The 14770-nt window shown below is 41.3% G+C and overlaps 1 protein-coding gene across 2 annotated transcripts in view; it reads right to left on the bottom strand.

Moving 5' to 3' along the window:
- The window catches only part of pcnx1 (pecanex 1), a 33840-nt gene that overhangs the window by 13557 nt on the left and 5513 nt on the right, over nt 1-14770 (bottom strand). The window contains exons 3-15 of one of the 2 annotated variants that reach the window (XM_030127192.1): nt 14583-14688; nt 13452-13488; nt 11970-12035; nt 10141-11877; nt 8652-8781; nt 6516-6709; nt 4816-4909; nt 4254-4311; nt 3332-3549; nt 2142-2295; nt 1822-1854; nt 747-918; nt 176-286 (exon numbers count right to left, since the gene is read on the bottom strand). In XM_030127192.1, coding sequence (XP_029983052.1) covers nt 176-286; nt 747-918; nt 1822-1854; nt 2142-2295; nt 3332-3549; nt 4254-4311; nt 4816-4909; nt 6516-6709; nt 8652-8781; nt 10141-11877; nt 11970-12035; nt 13452-13488; nt 14583-14688 — 3110 coding nt within the window. The remainder of the gene's footprint in view (nt 1-175; nt 287-746; nt 919-1821; nt 1855-2141; nt 2296-3331; nt 3550-4253; nt 4312-4815; nt 4910-6515; nt 6710-8651; nt 8782-10140; nt 11878-11969; nt 12036-13451; nt 13489-14582; nt 14689-14770) is intronic. The other variant, XM_030127193.1, reaches the window with a different exon arrangement.

Here is a 14770-nt window from a genome sequence, read left to right as displayed (position 1 = left end):
AAGAGCAATCAACTGGACAAGCACAAGGCCGGGTAGAATGCAAATCAGCACTTTGGCCGCTTATGATGCCTGCCACATTATGAAATACAGTATCAGGCAAATGTGCATGAGTGTCTATTGTCTTATTCTGTATGGGTCAAAGTCACCCCTGCAGAGAAGTTGTACATCCACTCACCATTGCCCCCGAACACATGGATATCCAGCTGCTCGAAGAGATACATGACGAATGTATTGACTTGTGGCAGCAGGCCCACAAAGAAAATGATGGGAAAACACAGAGTGAAGACTGCAGAGAGATAAACAAGGTGATGTCAGAGTCAGTTTGACAGAACAGTTTTTCATCTTAATGTACTATTTCTCCAGACATCAGACAATGCAGATGATAAAGGTCTGGTGTTTATTGCTCTGTATGTCTCCAAGGCAACTACAGCAATTATTGTTAAATATTGCTCCATGAAAGGCTGCTTTAATATTCTCTAAACAAATTAACATTGCTTTTAGTAGAGAACATGTGGCTCATGTACATATTGCACTTTCCAGGCCATATTAGTGAATGTACTTTTGCTCTTAGAACTGAAGCTCAATTTGTTCTTTATATTGCTCAAATCTCAGGGGAAAATAACGTAAAAATCTGATTCTTTCTCATTTTCCTTCTGTTATGAGCAGTCCAAAAAAAGTGTAAGAACAAATCTCCTGCCAGACTACACCCTCCTATACATAAACACCCCAGGAAAGTATATACCTACCAATGACGAGGTCCCTGGCAGAGGCGAGTACCAGGGAGCTGGTGAGTGCAACTCCATACAGGGTGAAGCGTGATGAAGTGGTCCTCAGACTACTGTAGTGGAGCAGCCAAATGAGGCCACAGCACAGGCAGAAGTAGACAGGCCGGCTGTATGCTATGATACGATTATGGCCCTAAAGGGACAAGTATGATGATATAAATGGTTCATTAAAGGGAGCTGGAATTTCTTGTTGTGGTTCAATACAGCTCATTTACAAAAGTATACTAAAAATAACATTTTTTCACTTATATTTACATATGGCCTGCATCTTTTAGTTTAAGAGTATGACACACTGCAACAAATTACTTTGACTGCAAAATTACCATTCTAATAAAACAATAAAACTGAAAAAAGAGGTAACATTAGTGTCATATGAGCCCCTGGGACAGTGAGACAAGTTAAAACAGAATATAGCATTAAGTGTAAGGTTTCACAAGAGAGAGAGAATGCATGTCTGCAGTGTGCAGGTTTCAACCCAAGAGGCAATGTGCTGCCCTGCTTTTTAACTGTAGGGAGGAGTGACAGTTTACGCACCAACAATCAGATTAAATAGACCAGGTTTCTCAAAAATGTGTCACCAATGCCATGAAAAGGGAGACGATAGAAGAGGTCCTGGAGGTAAGATGAGGTAAAGGGAAAAAAAGGACAACACAAGAGGGAAAAAGAAGGGAAGAGACAGGGAGGTAGGGAAATACAGACAAAGCGCAAGAGAGCGAGCTGTGGCCTAAACTCTGGCCAGCTATTTAAAGCTTGTGCCTGCAGCTGAGTAGGAGCCGCATTAATAAAAGACGCAGTTTCAGAGCAGGCTACTGACGCAAGGGAGGGAGGACAACACAGACTCACAGGGGGAAAGCAACATCATTTTTAAGTGCCACGACCTAGAAGGAAAATATACAGAGTACAACTACAGGTAATATTATCCATGAGAGCAAACTGATTCATTCTAACTATTTGCTTAATGATCATTTTAAGTGTTAAACTCCTGCGACCCACAACTAAGAGAGTAAGAGGTGATTTACGTGTGATTATTACTTACATGTCGTGGGGAAGAGGAGTCTGGTTGAACACTCTGTCAAGAAACAGAAAAAGGTAATTCACCAATAACATAAATATTTCCAGGTAATGTACTGATGTTTCTACAAAATTCCTACTTGCTCTTTGTTATGGACAGTTTAGATTTAGTAAAAGATTACGTCACTTGCGTCACCAGCCTTGTGTAGACACACCAAACTGTAAAATCACTATCATGTGTTTCACCACATCAATAAAAAAATGCAGCTGCTTCTTTGCAACAATGGTTCTTTGTTTCAGTTTTTAAGTAATTAAGTATCCTGTGCTGTTAACTGAAGTATTCACCTTCAGTAAGGAATACTGGCAACTTGCAATGACAAGGCAGAACTGAAGGACCCAAATGTCAGTGAAGAAACCGTGGACCAGCAACACTGAACCCAGAAAGGCCACTAGGACAGCAAGGAGGACTGCCAGCACATTTTCTAAAACCTCACGGTTCCTGTAACACAGAGGAGAAAAGTCAGCCCAGTATTATAAACCCTTGTTGAATCAGTTCCATTAAATGCTCACTGCTGGTCAAATACACTTATTTACCAGGACTGTATGTATGTCATTTTGGAAACAAAATGTATTGACAAAACAGAAAAGTGAAACTTTCTAGAAGGTGGAATAGGCGCCAAAGAAATCAGATCTGATCTAAACTTGTTCCAATCTATAAAGTCAGTCGATTCTATGTTTCACCAGTGGATCTGGTCTGTCTTCTTGGTGCCAGTGGGGAGCCTTGCAGCTGTATTTCTCATGAGCTGCAGGTGACATGAGGCTGACTTCCAAATATAGAAAATTACAGTAATCAAGATAAGGTGCGAGAGAAGCACTATCTTCAGATTTGTTGAGTATTTAATTTTGTAACAGGCCTGGTTAATGCGTTACTACAAGAAATATATACTATTTACATGTGAAGATGTGGTGCACTGTCTTTCTCTGGTTAAGCTGTAAAAGGTCTGAGGCTTCCAGCCTTAAACAGAGTCAGTAAAGGGTTAAGCTGTATATTGAATGTCACATGCTGCTTGACAAAAAGATGTTATAGTTTCTAAATACAGAACCAAAATCTGACATACATTTAAAAAAAATTCTTCAGCCTTAAGTTGAAACTCTGTGGCACTCTCTTTTTACATGCAGTACATGTATACAAGAGATAGACCGAGTTAAATATCTTCTGAGGGTCCAACAGCACAGCTTCTCACTCTCAATGTTAAACCCAGGAATTTTCACTGATTTAGGTCACTATGACTACAAATTATGGGTGAAATTAAACAAAGCCACTTATCTTGGAATGACCTAAAACAAAAGAGAGGAGGGCAACTAAAGTACATAGTGACATATGTATGTAATTATCTGTAAACTTCTTTGTGTTTGAGTTTTTGGTGGCTGGGATATTTTCTAGTTGTGATGAATTTTGACCGTACGTCATTAACACAATGAAATTTAACTTTCTTTGTGCTTTGTAAACGTCATGGAAACATTTATGGCCATACCTGTCAAACAGTGCCAGCAGAGTAAGCCGGTCAAAGTGCAGGCCAACCCACAGATAGGGCAGAAGCCACAAGCGGTAGTAGTGTCTGGCTTTTCCCACAGCTGGATTGTTTGCAGTGTCCTCTTGCCCAAGTGGTGCATCCTGGAGCTCTGGGCTCAGATCTCCATCCTGCTGCTCCAGCAGCTCTGGGTCCATTGTCAACAGACGGTTAAGACGGATCTGTGGAAGGGGCAGTTGCCTCATGGTCAGAGTCAGGTCAAATCTACATAAATTTACATGTGCAATACAGAGTAAAATACAAAAACTCAACCTAAAATTTAAAACAAAATAAGAAATGAATTTGCATACAATTTTCACTTCAAGCACAAGTAAAAGTGTTTATTTTTGCTGTTGAAGAAACTAAAGACTGGACAAGCACCACCCCACCCACTCCCTGCCATCTGGATTCTGAGCACAAAAATGGTTAAAAACCAGCAACAGATGATCAAATACATTTTTGTTCTCAGATAAAAGAAGTGTATCAGACAAGTCTGCAGATGCCAGGTTGTGAAAGGAGTTCAGATCAAATAAAGAATTTTAAAAATTGCTTAAGGAGTTAACCACAAATATGTGTGCTGACTTAAATACTGGACAAGAACAAAAAGTCAATAAATAAAAATTGGATATAACATTTAGACTAACATTTAAATATATGGCAAAAAATAGTACACATAAAACTGTCAATATAGCATTATAAATGAATGAATGAATTACAGACGGAAACATTCTTTTGGAATTGCTCTATATCCCATATCTTCAGTCTTTTTTTGCATGCATAGTGCTCCCTCTCCTACACACACACACACACACACACACACACACACACACACACACACACACACACACACACACACACACACACAGCTCAGTGGTTCGGTACTCACCAGGTCATGAGGGTAGAAGCGAACTGAGGTAGAACTGGAGAGGTGGGAGTCGGTGTCCCTGCAGGGCATTAGACAAAATGAGAGCACTGATGAGAGAAAAGCATCTGCTGCACTTACTGTATTAAACCATGATTCATTTCCCGTGGCCTGAAACTACATTTGTTGTGCTTTTGTGCTGTATGGTTTCATGGTTATGTTTTGTTTGTGTTATTGAGAATCTTTTTATAGCCAAGATACACACAATAAAAACTGTTAACTTACGTATAGGAAAAATAATCTGCAAAATTCCTTAAAATATGAATACAATATAAATCATAATCAATGCACAAGTGGAAAGAGCAAAATGTATGCCTATTGTTATTATCAGTTAACAGGATTTAATACACTCAGTTATTCTAAATGGTACGTTTTTGAGTCTAGTAAAGCAGTACATTTTTGTCATTATCTGTAAACATTGCATTCCTCTATGACAATTTGACATTTGGCTGTGATAACAACACCCAGAGTTGACTTGCTATTGCTCAAAATGTTCCTCAACAAATATCATCAGCTTGACACTTACCATACATTATTTGAAGCTCGTCTGGTGGCAGGTTCAAAATTGACCAGGGACATGTCACACCCACCAGCCTCATACAAGGAGGGAGTGATCTTTCCTGAAAAATACAAGAAGACGGGAGAGAGAAAAACTCAGTAAGTCCACAAAGGAAAAGCCTGACTAAGTCTTCGGGAATAATTTCATTAAAAAAACGTGTTTACATGGGGGAATTAGATGGCTTTGGTAATAATCCTGTGTTCATTTGAGCTAATGGGATTATTAAGTGGATGTGCCTCCTCCCAAAGAGGCTATAAGAAAGTCAGTCATTTCCTGCCTGTCTTGAAAACCAGTCACATCCTTCAAATTGTATTTCAGTTGACTTTTACTGTAGTTTATCCTGTGAAATGTCTGTAAGCCAGTAGAAATATTGCTTTTAAGGATGTCCATAAATTTCCACCTACACAAAACATGTCACAGATATTGCTTCAGAGTTTACAAGAATACTTCAAGTGACATAAACACATAGTTGAACAGAACTCCAGAAAACTCAGAGAAAAATGTACCTAAATAATAACTGGATTTTGCAAGAAACAGATTCCTAAAGTGAAGTAAAACGCAGTCTTGCAGTGAAAGTACAGAAAAGTTGCCATGGTAACATTGTTCCTCCTCAAATTAATAAACCCTCGATAGCAGCAAACCGAGCTCTTTTTGTTGTTTTTGTTTCTAATATTTTGGTTATTACATGTGTGGGAAAAATGCTGGGTAAGATAAGCAGGACAGAGATGGAAATGTTGTGGTTTTCATGCCTCAACATGTTCCACCAGCTTGAAAATGACAAAAATACAGGCTTATATTTCTATTGACTATACAAAGAAAATGGGCTAAAAATAAAAAAAGAGCTCTAATGCACTGAGAGATAAACTGCCATTTACATATATTTGAAAAAGATATGATGCAAGGTTTATTTGTGCACAATGTTTCTGAAAAAGACTTAAGAGAGCTACTAAAGGTAAATATTTTCTTAAGATGGTTTACGCAACTGAGCTCAGTTGTTCTGTAAACCCATGCCTTTTTCTTGTGTTCTCATAACCACAGAATCACAGCAGTGAAATCGGTATAGCAGATAAAGACAAGAATTACTAGCACTCTGACATTAGACACACAGAAAAAAGTACCTGCATAACAGAGTTTTTCATAACAGCAATCTGTGGTAGGTCATACTATGAGTAGGAGTTGTAATCCATTTACCACATGTCCAGAAGAAGGGTGCAAAAACAGGTTTTACAAAGCCTCATGTGCATGATGTTCATACATTTCCTTACATATAACATTGTCCTTCCTCTCAGCCACTGGGAAGAAGAATGTAAGATGCTGTGACCAAAGGGTAACATACATATCCACGCAAGGGCAAGTATTGGCAACAGACACAATATTACTGACAGAGATAAATGGAGCATGGATAATTAAGCTCGTCTTTAACTGATTGCGACAGTCCACTGCCCGTGGATAATACTACTCCACTGACTCCAACAGTCATAACCCTTACCAGCTTCATTCCAAACAATCAAAGCCACTGCAGCAACTTTCCTACTCAAACATACAAAACCAGAACAAGACAAACACAATCAAAAACGTTAAACCCTCTTACGGATCCACTCGCCCACAAACTAGCAATCCAACAGTGTTTTCCACAGCAGCGCAGCTCCCCGATATGTTCTCCCTACCAAAGTCATCCTGCAAGCTGGTAGTGCCAACAGTTGAGGCCTTGTCCTGAGAACCCTCCAGGTGTGTACTTCCATTCCTGGCCAGCAGGGAGGTGCTTGTGCTCAGCACGGTCACCTGGGATGGGGTTCTTGATGGCTGACTTTTCACCTGGGAAGCTGAAGGCTGGGAGGCCTGGCTGAGAGCCTCCTGAAGACTGTTGGAGGAGAAGGGAGAAGGGGAGGAAATGAGAAGTGGTGTGGGCCAGGGGAGTGTTGCTGCTGATACACAACATCACAGAGGAGAGGTATGAGAACCAGAACTTCATGACAGAGGGATCTCAAGTGATGTGATGCACACTTTTGTTGCCAGTGTGGAGAATTTATGACCTTGGCATCTTAGGTAAATGTTATGTTCTTTCTGACACTGAACTTATCATTTAATTAATGTCTTGGAATTGCATTAAATTTTAGTAAATTAAAATTTCATGAATATTTACAATCATAAATATTTACACTTTTTTGTATCAGCTCGGGTAATCATTACCACATTGCAAAAACCATTGTCACTGTACCTGGAGTTGAGCCTAGGGGCTACATATGATATTTTTGAGTCAGAGACAAAAATGTACCCACAGTGTGACTCAACTGTCTCACACCAGTCTTTATCAGATAGCTATCTTTTTGCAGTTTGACTGCAAGATGTTAGTGTTGATGACACAAGTGTCATGTAGCACCATACAAGTGAAAATTATTGCAGACGGCACAGCTAAAGGGTCTTCTATACAAGAGGAAAAAAATAAACTCCAATCTGACCTTAAAGGGAGAGGTTCAACAAATTACATCACTGACGAATAAATAATATACTAATATACAGATCCTTTCTTTTAAGATTCAAGAATATAGGTTAACTCAATAATATTTAAGAAAAACATAATGTGTAATGTTTTAAGAAAGGAAGGGGAGCTGGTAGACCACTTTGAAAGTTAAAAATTATCTGGAGTGAAGCAGTGAATGGACAGGGCAACATGGGGGATGAGGTTTTGCATTTTGCAAGTTATTGACCCTTGGCGGGCTTCACACTTGTTTTTCTTGCTTAATGTTTTTCAAGGCTCAGCATTTGGAAATGTGACCTTGCAAGACAGATTCGGTAAAAAGTAAAGCCTTGTCTAGAAGGGAACAGCTGTTACAGTCCATCCACAGCACAAGATCATGGCTGCATAAACCTTAAATTTTAATACTTTGTTTTTAGTGTTAGTGTTGATTCTGTCATCTTTTATGGTGCACTAATGAATGTTTTCCTGCTTTACTGGAGAAAGGAATTAAAGAGTCGTTATGAGAGACTTCTGAGTTATGGTACAGTACCTGTAAATCATAGTGCAATCTCAGAAGTGATAACTGACTCGGTACTCTGTAGTAGTCAATCAACCATGCCCCTATCATCTTGTATAGTAAGAATTAAAACAGCTTCATTCAAGGTTAGATCCAACATAAAATTACATAAGGATATGGTTTACACTACATATAAAATAGTGAGACGAGATGTGCCAGTAAAAAAAGGAAAGTTTGGTAACAGGATTGTCATTAGAGTAAAAGTTCTCCAAAACACTGTGTTTAAAATTTTATGAATGAGCTGCAAGGAACTCTGAAAACTACAAACTACAGAAAGCATATTCCTTTGGGCTAAAACAGCATAGTTGAACCTTTGATTTTTAAGATGATCAATACCATCTTCATCTCTCGGCTTAAAAAGGTCGTTCAAAAGGGCAGATCAATGGGATACAGCAAGATGTCTGTATTATTGAACGAATCATGCGCAGTTCTGAGAGGAGATGTCAGCCAAAGAGATTAGTCAGACCTTGTGCCTTTAGGTTGTGAGTCAAAATGGTCAGAGGGTGTGATGACAGGATGAGAAGGGTGAAGTCTTGAGAAAAGGAGAGCCAAAGACAGCACATGCAGAGTGGAGATACCCATCCAATGGAGAAATCATGTCTTGCAATGTCCCAGCATGCACAGAAAAAGGTGCAAATTGATGTCAGCAGTGAGAAGGCAGAGTAACTGAAGATGAAGGATAGGAAAGGTCGCCGCCTAGTAACATGCTCATACCAGGCAACACATCTAGACGCACAGAAATGGTTCTCTGCTCCATGCACGGCGTACCTGAGAGGGGATCCAATGAGAGAGGTGGGTGGCGTGGGGTTACTTCCTGCGTTGTGACGCCGCCGTACTGCCTGCCGACGAAACGTGCTACGCTCACGGCGAAATATGACAGTCTCCTCACTCCCTGGGGCTGTTATGGTGAGACACATGATTGACCGGTCAGAGTCAATGGGGCCCCATTTTTGAGATCATGGTGGCTGCGCTTGTGGCGGTCAGCAGGAGGTGTATCAATAAAACTGTGTTTGTCTTCAGTCACAAGTTTAAAATAAAAAAACAACAGCAAAAAAATCTCCCTTTTCCTCTTTACTTTCACTCAAACATCTGAGAGACCAATGACGACAGCACCCACAATTAGACGACAACAGTTTCAGCACAAAACCAAAGACTCTGTTGCACAGTTTTTATAGCATTCAAAGAAAGCTTGTGCAACAGCAGACTTGCATGCAGATTACATAATAATGGCACTTTCTACTACAATTCCCAAAGTCACTGTCCATGATGCCACTGGGAAACCTGTGGGAGAGAAAAATATGTCTCCTGTTGAGGTAGTGTGAGTTGTATTAAAATAAGAAATGTTTCTCTGTGACATGCTAAAAAACAATTAGCTAACACCACCTAAAATCAGCCTCAATTAGTCATTGATCATGAACATGTTTGAGCATGAGCGATGTTTCAGCAAGTACAACTGTGGTGGCAAATGCCTCAAGTCTATTTGACAGACAGCAGATTCATTTTCTCACGGGACGTTTACTGCTTATTATTTACTTTTAAGGTAAATTGAGAGACAGCATTCAGGTTTTTCCAGTAACTATAGCTTCAAATGCACTTCAGAAAAACTAAACTCACCAAAACAAATGGAAGTGACAGAATACCATGAAATGTTTCAAACAAGAACTGGTATGTCCACACATTTCCTTTGTCTGATACTCCACCTCCAAATAGGTTGCCATTAGCTAATCAAGACCACCATTATAAAAATGTCCACAATACATAGGACCCAAAGACAGAAAGTCAGAGAAAATACTATAAATTATCTTGTAATTTTTAAGAATGTCTAGGGAGGGGTTACCACTAGGCTCTGTATGACACTAATAAGGGAGCTGCTGTTTGTCTAACCTCAGCACAAAGCACACACTGTGCCATCATGCTAATAGTGATTTACACAGAGAACACTATGCTTGGGTCAGGACTGTCACTCCATGGAAACTCACCATGGTTACACTGAGCAAGGCAGACGTCTGTTATGCGGCCACACACACATGTAATAACGAAGCAAGTCTCACATGTATCTAAACAACCTCAGTCTCATCTCATCTCATATTTTATAATCAAACCAACCGCAATTTAATTCTTTTACATGCATGGACAGGGTCAAACATGATAGATTTTGTGATGCATTTCAGTCACTACACTTGTTATCAAACCAAAGTAGCAAATCAGACATAATGCAAAGTGTACAGTACATTAGAGCACTGTGTGTGGTACATACCCCGCAGGGAAGCAGCAGTAGCATCCTGAGGCTCAGCGAAAGCTGCCTGGTTGGGCAAACTGTTCCTGGAGCGGGTCACTGACTCCAGCTGGGAGGCCCGACCCAGCAGGGATGCTGCATCCAGAACTTCCCCCTCTTTGGCTTCCAGGTCAGACTTGGAGGTGGTAAGGGGCCGAGGACCGGCAGGAGCTCCTAAGCGGCTGGGATCATTAAGGCAGGCAGCTGTACCACTGTCCAAACTCAACACCCTGGCATGTGTTTTGGCACTGCCTGTGCTAGGGGTTCGGCGAGAACTGCGTCTCTTCCCTCCACTTATCACTCCTGCCTCTGATCCCGTAGCAGTTTTGACTGTGGAGGAGGAGGAGGCTGCATTTGCTGCAGTGTGCTTGGCTTTCAGAGCCCTATAGCGGCCTTCTGGTGAGTGGCAGGAGCGAGAGGTGGTACTGGAGGAGCTATCTGTGCTTAGGTGGTGGGTGGAGTGGAGACTGGAGGCGCAGCTGAGTTCACTCTGATCACTGGAGTCTTCCTCTCCACCCCCAGTAAACACAGCACTGCAAGGCTTGGCCATGCCTCGCAATGAAATGTAGTCCCGGTGACGGCTGGCATCAAAGCTGCTGGCCCTCTTTTTGCCGTTCCTCCGGCGCCCGCTGCGCCCCGTTGACAGAGAGGAAGTCCTTTGAACAAGGTTTGCTGACTTTGGTTGACCGCTGTCTTTCACCTGCCCCTGCTCCTGCTCTGTAACAGCCACCTCAGTGGAGCCATCAGCACTGGTCCTGATTCCAGGCTCCTCCTGACACGTGCCAGGGTCCACAAGCTCTTGGGTTGCAGAGGATGGTATTTCTGCAGGCTGTTTAGCAGTCAGTTCATTAGCGTGAGGGTTTTTATTGGCCTCCCTGGAAGGTAGGTTACTGAGACCTCGCGAGCTAATATTACCAAGGCTACAAGTCCTACCGTCTGCTGGGACAGACACTGCATCTCCTCTGTCCCGTACACGCTCATCCCCTGAAAGAGAAAGCAGGCTCTCCACATGTGTTGAGCTAGTCTGTTCAGAGTGGAAGCTGCTGACGGTGCTGTTGGTGTCCCTGTCAGTGCCACTGCAGTAGCTCTCAGTGGAGCCACTGCTGCGAGTACTTAGGCTCCTTAGGCTATCAGCACTACGCTCCCCTCTCTGGGACTTCCCTCCTCCACCAGAGCCTTTTCCACCACCACCCACTTCCACCTGATATAGACCTGAACTACCTTCCCCTGCCTCCCTAGAGGCTGAGCGAGCCACTCTGCGGGATTCTTTGTGCCTATAACAATCTATTCCCGAGGTTGAAGCCACAGCCTGCTCCTGCTGGTAAAGTCTCCCGGCTCCTTCTCTGTCACATACCCCTGCTCTGTGCGGTCTTGCAGTCTCAAGCTCACACACAGGGTCAAGGCCACCTCTCCGTGGTGGTGGGTACAGACCAAAATCTGGCAGACATGGGTCAGGGAAAGCAGAACCTGCTGAGCTAGAAGTCCGAGGCAGGCCCCGAGATCGAATCTCCTTCCTAAAATTCTGACATTGCATGGATGGATGAGAAGCCCCTTCCGTGTCACAGGAGGAATGTGACAGGCTGAAGTGATAAGCAGCAGAGTTACAGAGATCAGCAGGCTCCCTGGACACTTCTGAAGGACACAAGGAGGTTGAGGGCTGGAGGGAGGCGAAGGAGTCGTTGGGAACAAGGCAGTACATCTTTGTGTCTGACAACAGATCTGAGCATAAAAGAATAAACATTAAAAAGGCTGTTGAAATGTCACAGCAAGGAACAAAACCTGGCTTTTTATTTACTGCAAAGCATGTTTACCATGATCATGGCTGCAGCTCTCAACAAGAGTCAAACTAATGTCATCTGTAGTCTTTCCAGCATCTCCTGCAAAGATAGGAAGGCAATTAAGGTATGACGGATGGTTTAATCAATTATTAATACCTACACAACCAGTGAGTCTGAGCACCTACACATAACTGGGCCTACAGAGAATAAAGACACAGATACTCCTGTCTTTTTCTGCAAAACCCTAAAAGTGAGCAATTTATATACATACCTGGTACAACTAAATAGGAGTGTAACCTGCTTATATCAATTACACGTGCTGAGGTCAAATCCCCTCTCAGCTGCTCGTGGTTAAGTTTCAAAAGGTATAACATGAACACAAATTCGCCAGATTGCTGCCTCCCATCCTTCCCATGCAGCTTACTAAACATAAGGTTATATCTCTTTTTGAAATTAGTTTAAAAAAATTTAAATCGTCCTTTCCCTGTCTTGTTAACAATTCATCTGTCCTTTCCCTTCATCAATGGTCAACTCAAGGGCTCACAGATGACTGAACATTATCAATCCACTTAACAAGGGCACATTCATCCAGTGTTGTTTTACCTGTGGTCACTCATTTTTTCTTTCCGTCACTAGCAACCGTGACTGTTTATCAATGTCAGGGGAGACACAAGGGATAGCTGAGGAACACCAAGCTTTGCATCTTGACACAAGTGCCTTTGTTTTTTACTGTGAGAAGTTTACTCTTTTCCTGCCATTACTGCATAGTGCAAACAACACTAGTCTCAAGTATAAAAACATCCATATTGAGCACTGTAATTGCACTACTTGCTTGGTCATACAGCAGTGACAGTTTCCACTGTAAAATGTAGCTCTGAGCTGTTTGGAAAGATTGTGGAGTTGTCTTACATGAGATTTCAGTTAGCTTTAAACAAAGATGTACTTATTTAGAATGAACTGCGTAGTCAGTGTTTCTCAAGTACAGTGATGGACAGTTGGAGTGTATGGAAGTGTAGAAAGGAAGAAGATTAAAAAGCTAAACCCCAGCAGAGCTGTTGTCCCACTTCAGACAACTTCCTGTCATCACAAACTGCCAGCTAATTAGGATAGCATCGAACACAGCCTGAATTATTCAGACAGTGCAGCAGCCTCAGTTCAAAACTCAACACAAAGTTCATTTATTGTCTTCTCAGTATTTCAATATAATTTCTTGGAGACTGACTGAAATACAGGGTCTAAAAAAGTGCATTGTTTTTTCAGGCTCAGCAGAGTCTGTTTAAAACTGCCTGATCTGAGTGTGTCTGGAAGGTCACAAAAATGCTGAGTCAGACCATATCTCCTGCGTGGCAGGGGTAACCATGGTCAGGGATGTGGTATTTACAAGAAAAAAAAAAAAAATCAAAGAAAATGGCCCACCGGGTTGTAATGTAGGAGTAGAAGACTCCTATCTTCTGCTATCAATTCTTTTCATAAACCTGAGGAAGGAAGGAATAATTTGGAGGATGATTTATTTACCTTTGGCTACTGTTGCTCTTCCATGGGTGGATGCAATCTGAAAATTAAATAAAATGTTAAAAGTCATACCTTTTATCTGAGCTGCTCTGATTATCAAAAGATCAATTTTCGAGCAAAATGTTCATGAAGGCAAACTGACAAGGAGTGTGATCTAACAGAATAAAACATCCAAGGAAGACTCTGTTTGAGTACTACAAACAGCTGGTGCCTCTTCACTGTCAAAGAGAAAAGTTTTGGTGTCTTCTCCCACTCAGTATACAGCAACTGAGCTGAACACGCTGGCTGATTAACAACTCAAGGGCACGCACTACAAAGACACAGAACACTGTACTCATGGGGATTCAGAGGTTAAATATATCTCATAGAATAAAACAACTAAATAACTTTGAATACTAAAGGAGAGATCTGCCAACAGAAAGCTATGTGAGGATCACACCTAATGAAAACACTCTCTCCACAAACACACTTGCACAGATCCTTCTGCAAGTCCAGACACAGTTAAAACATAAACTCGGTGAGCAGTAAGCAAAAGAGAGTTTTAGAAGTTAACTGTCAGGTCTTAGCAAATGATACTTTGTTGTGAGTAGGATGTTTAAATATCCAGTAACATGCATTTTACTGACAATTTATCAACTGTGACAAAGTGCAACTAAAACAATTCTCCAAATAAACTGTAAGCCTGATGGTATAAAACTAATTCTGGCAAATGTAAAAATGTACATAAGAAGCCACATACAACAGTGGATAGTTATCATAAAAGTATAACTTATGATTACTTTGCTTAACTGGCCCTGATATATATTCAGTCTCTGTCTGTGGTTTACAAGTTTACATATTCTTTTCAGATAAACCATGTTATGTTGGTTAATATGCTCATCAGCTTTAAATGGCAAAGTGTAATATAACAATATACAACAGAAAAAAGTAGTCTCCCATTATGTTCTTATTTATTTTGTTGTGTTCCACACAATCCTCTCTATGACAGTCCCTTCATGATATGTAACTACCTTATTGGGACATGTATGCTACCTCCAAATGTTGATTGTTTGCTCATTCTGTCTTCAAAGTATAGAGGTGGATGTTTTGTAGTTGGCCCAACGAGTACAGAATGCTGATTTATGCTCTCACTACCTGCTGGTTAGACTCCATGCCGATGTAGGAGTTCCTTGAACTGCAGTCCACTGGTGGAGTCTCTTGCCTGATGAAGTCTGCCATCTCAATACCCCCTCCAGGATCCCTGTATAGACACACACTCATATATTTTTTATACTTATATTTCTACCCGCACATGTATAGTACACAGTGATATGTACCATTTG

This window comes from Sphaeramia orbicularis, chromosome 22, assembly GCF_902148855.1.
Source record: "Sphaeramia orbicularis chromosome 22, fSphaOr1.1, whole genome shotgun sequence".
NCBI lineage: Eukaryota > Metazoa > Chordata > Actinopteri > Kurtiformes > Apogonidae > Sphaeramia > Sphaeramia orbicularis.
The sequence above is the reverse complement of the archived record's forward strand: the minus strand, read 5'-3'. Positions and strand labels throughout refer to the sequence as shown.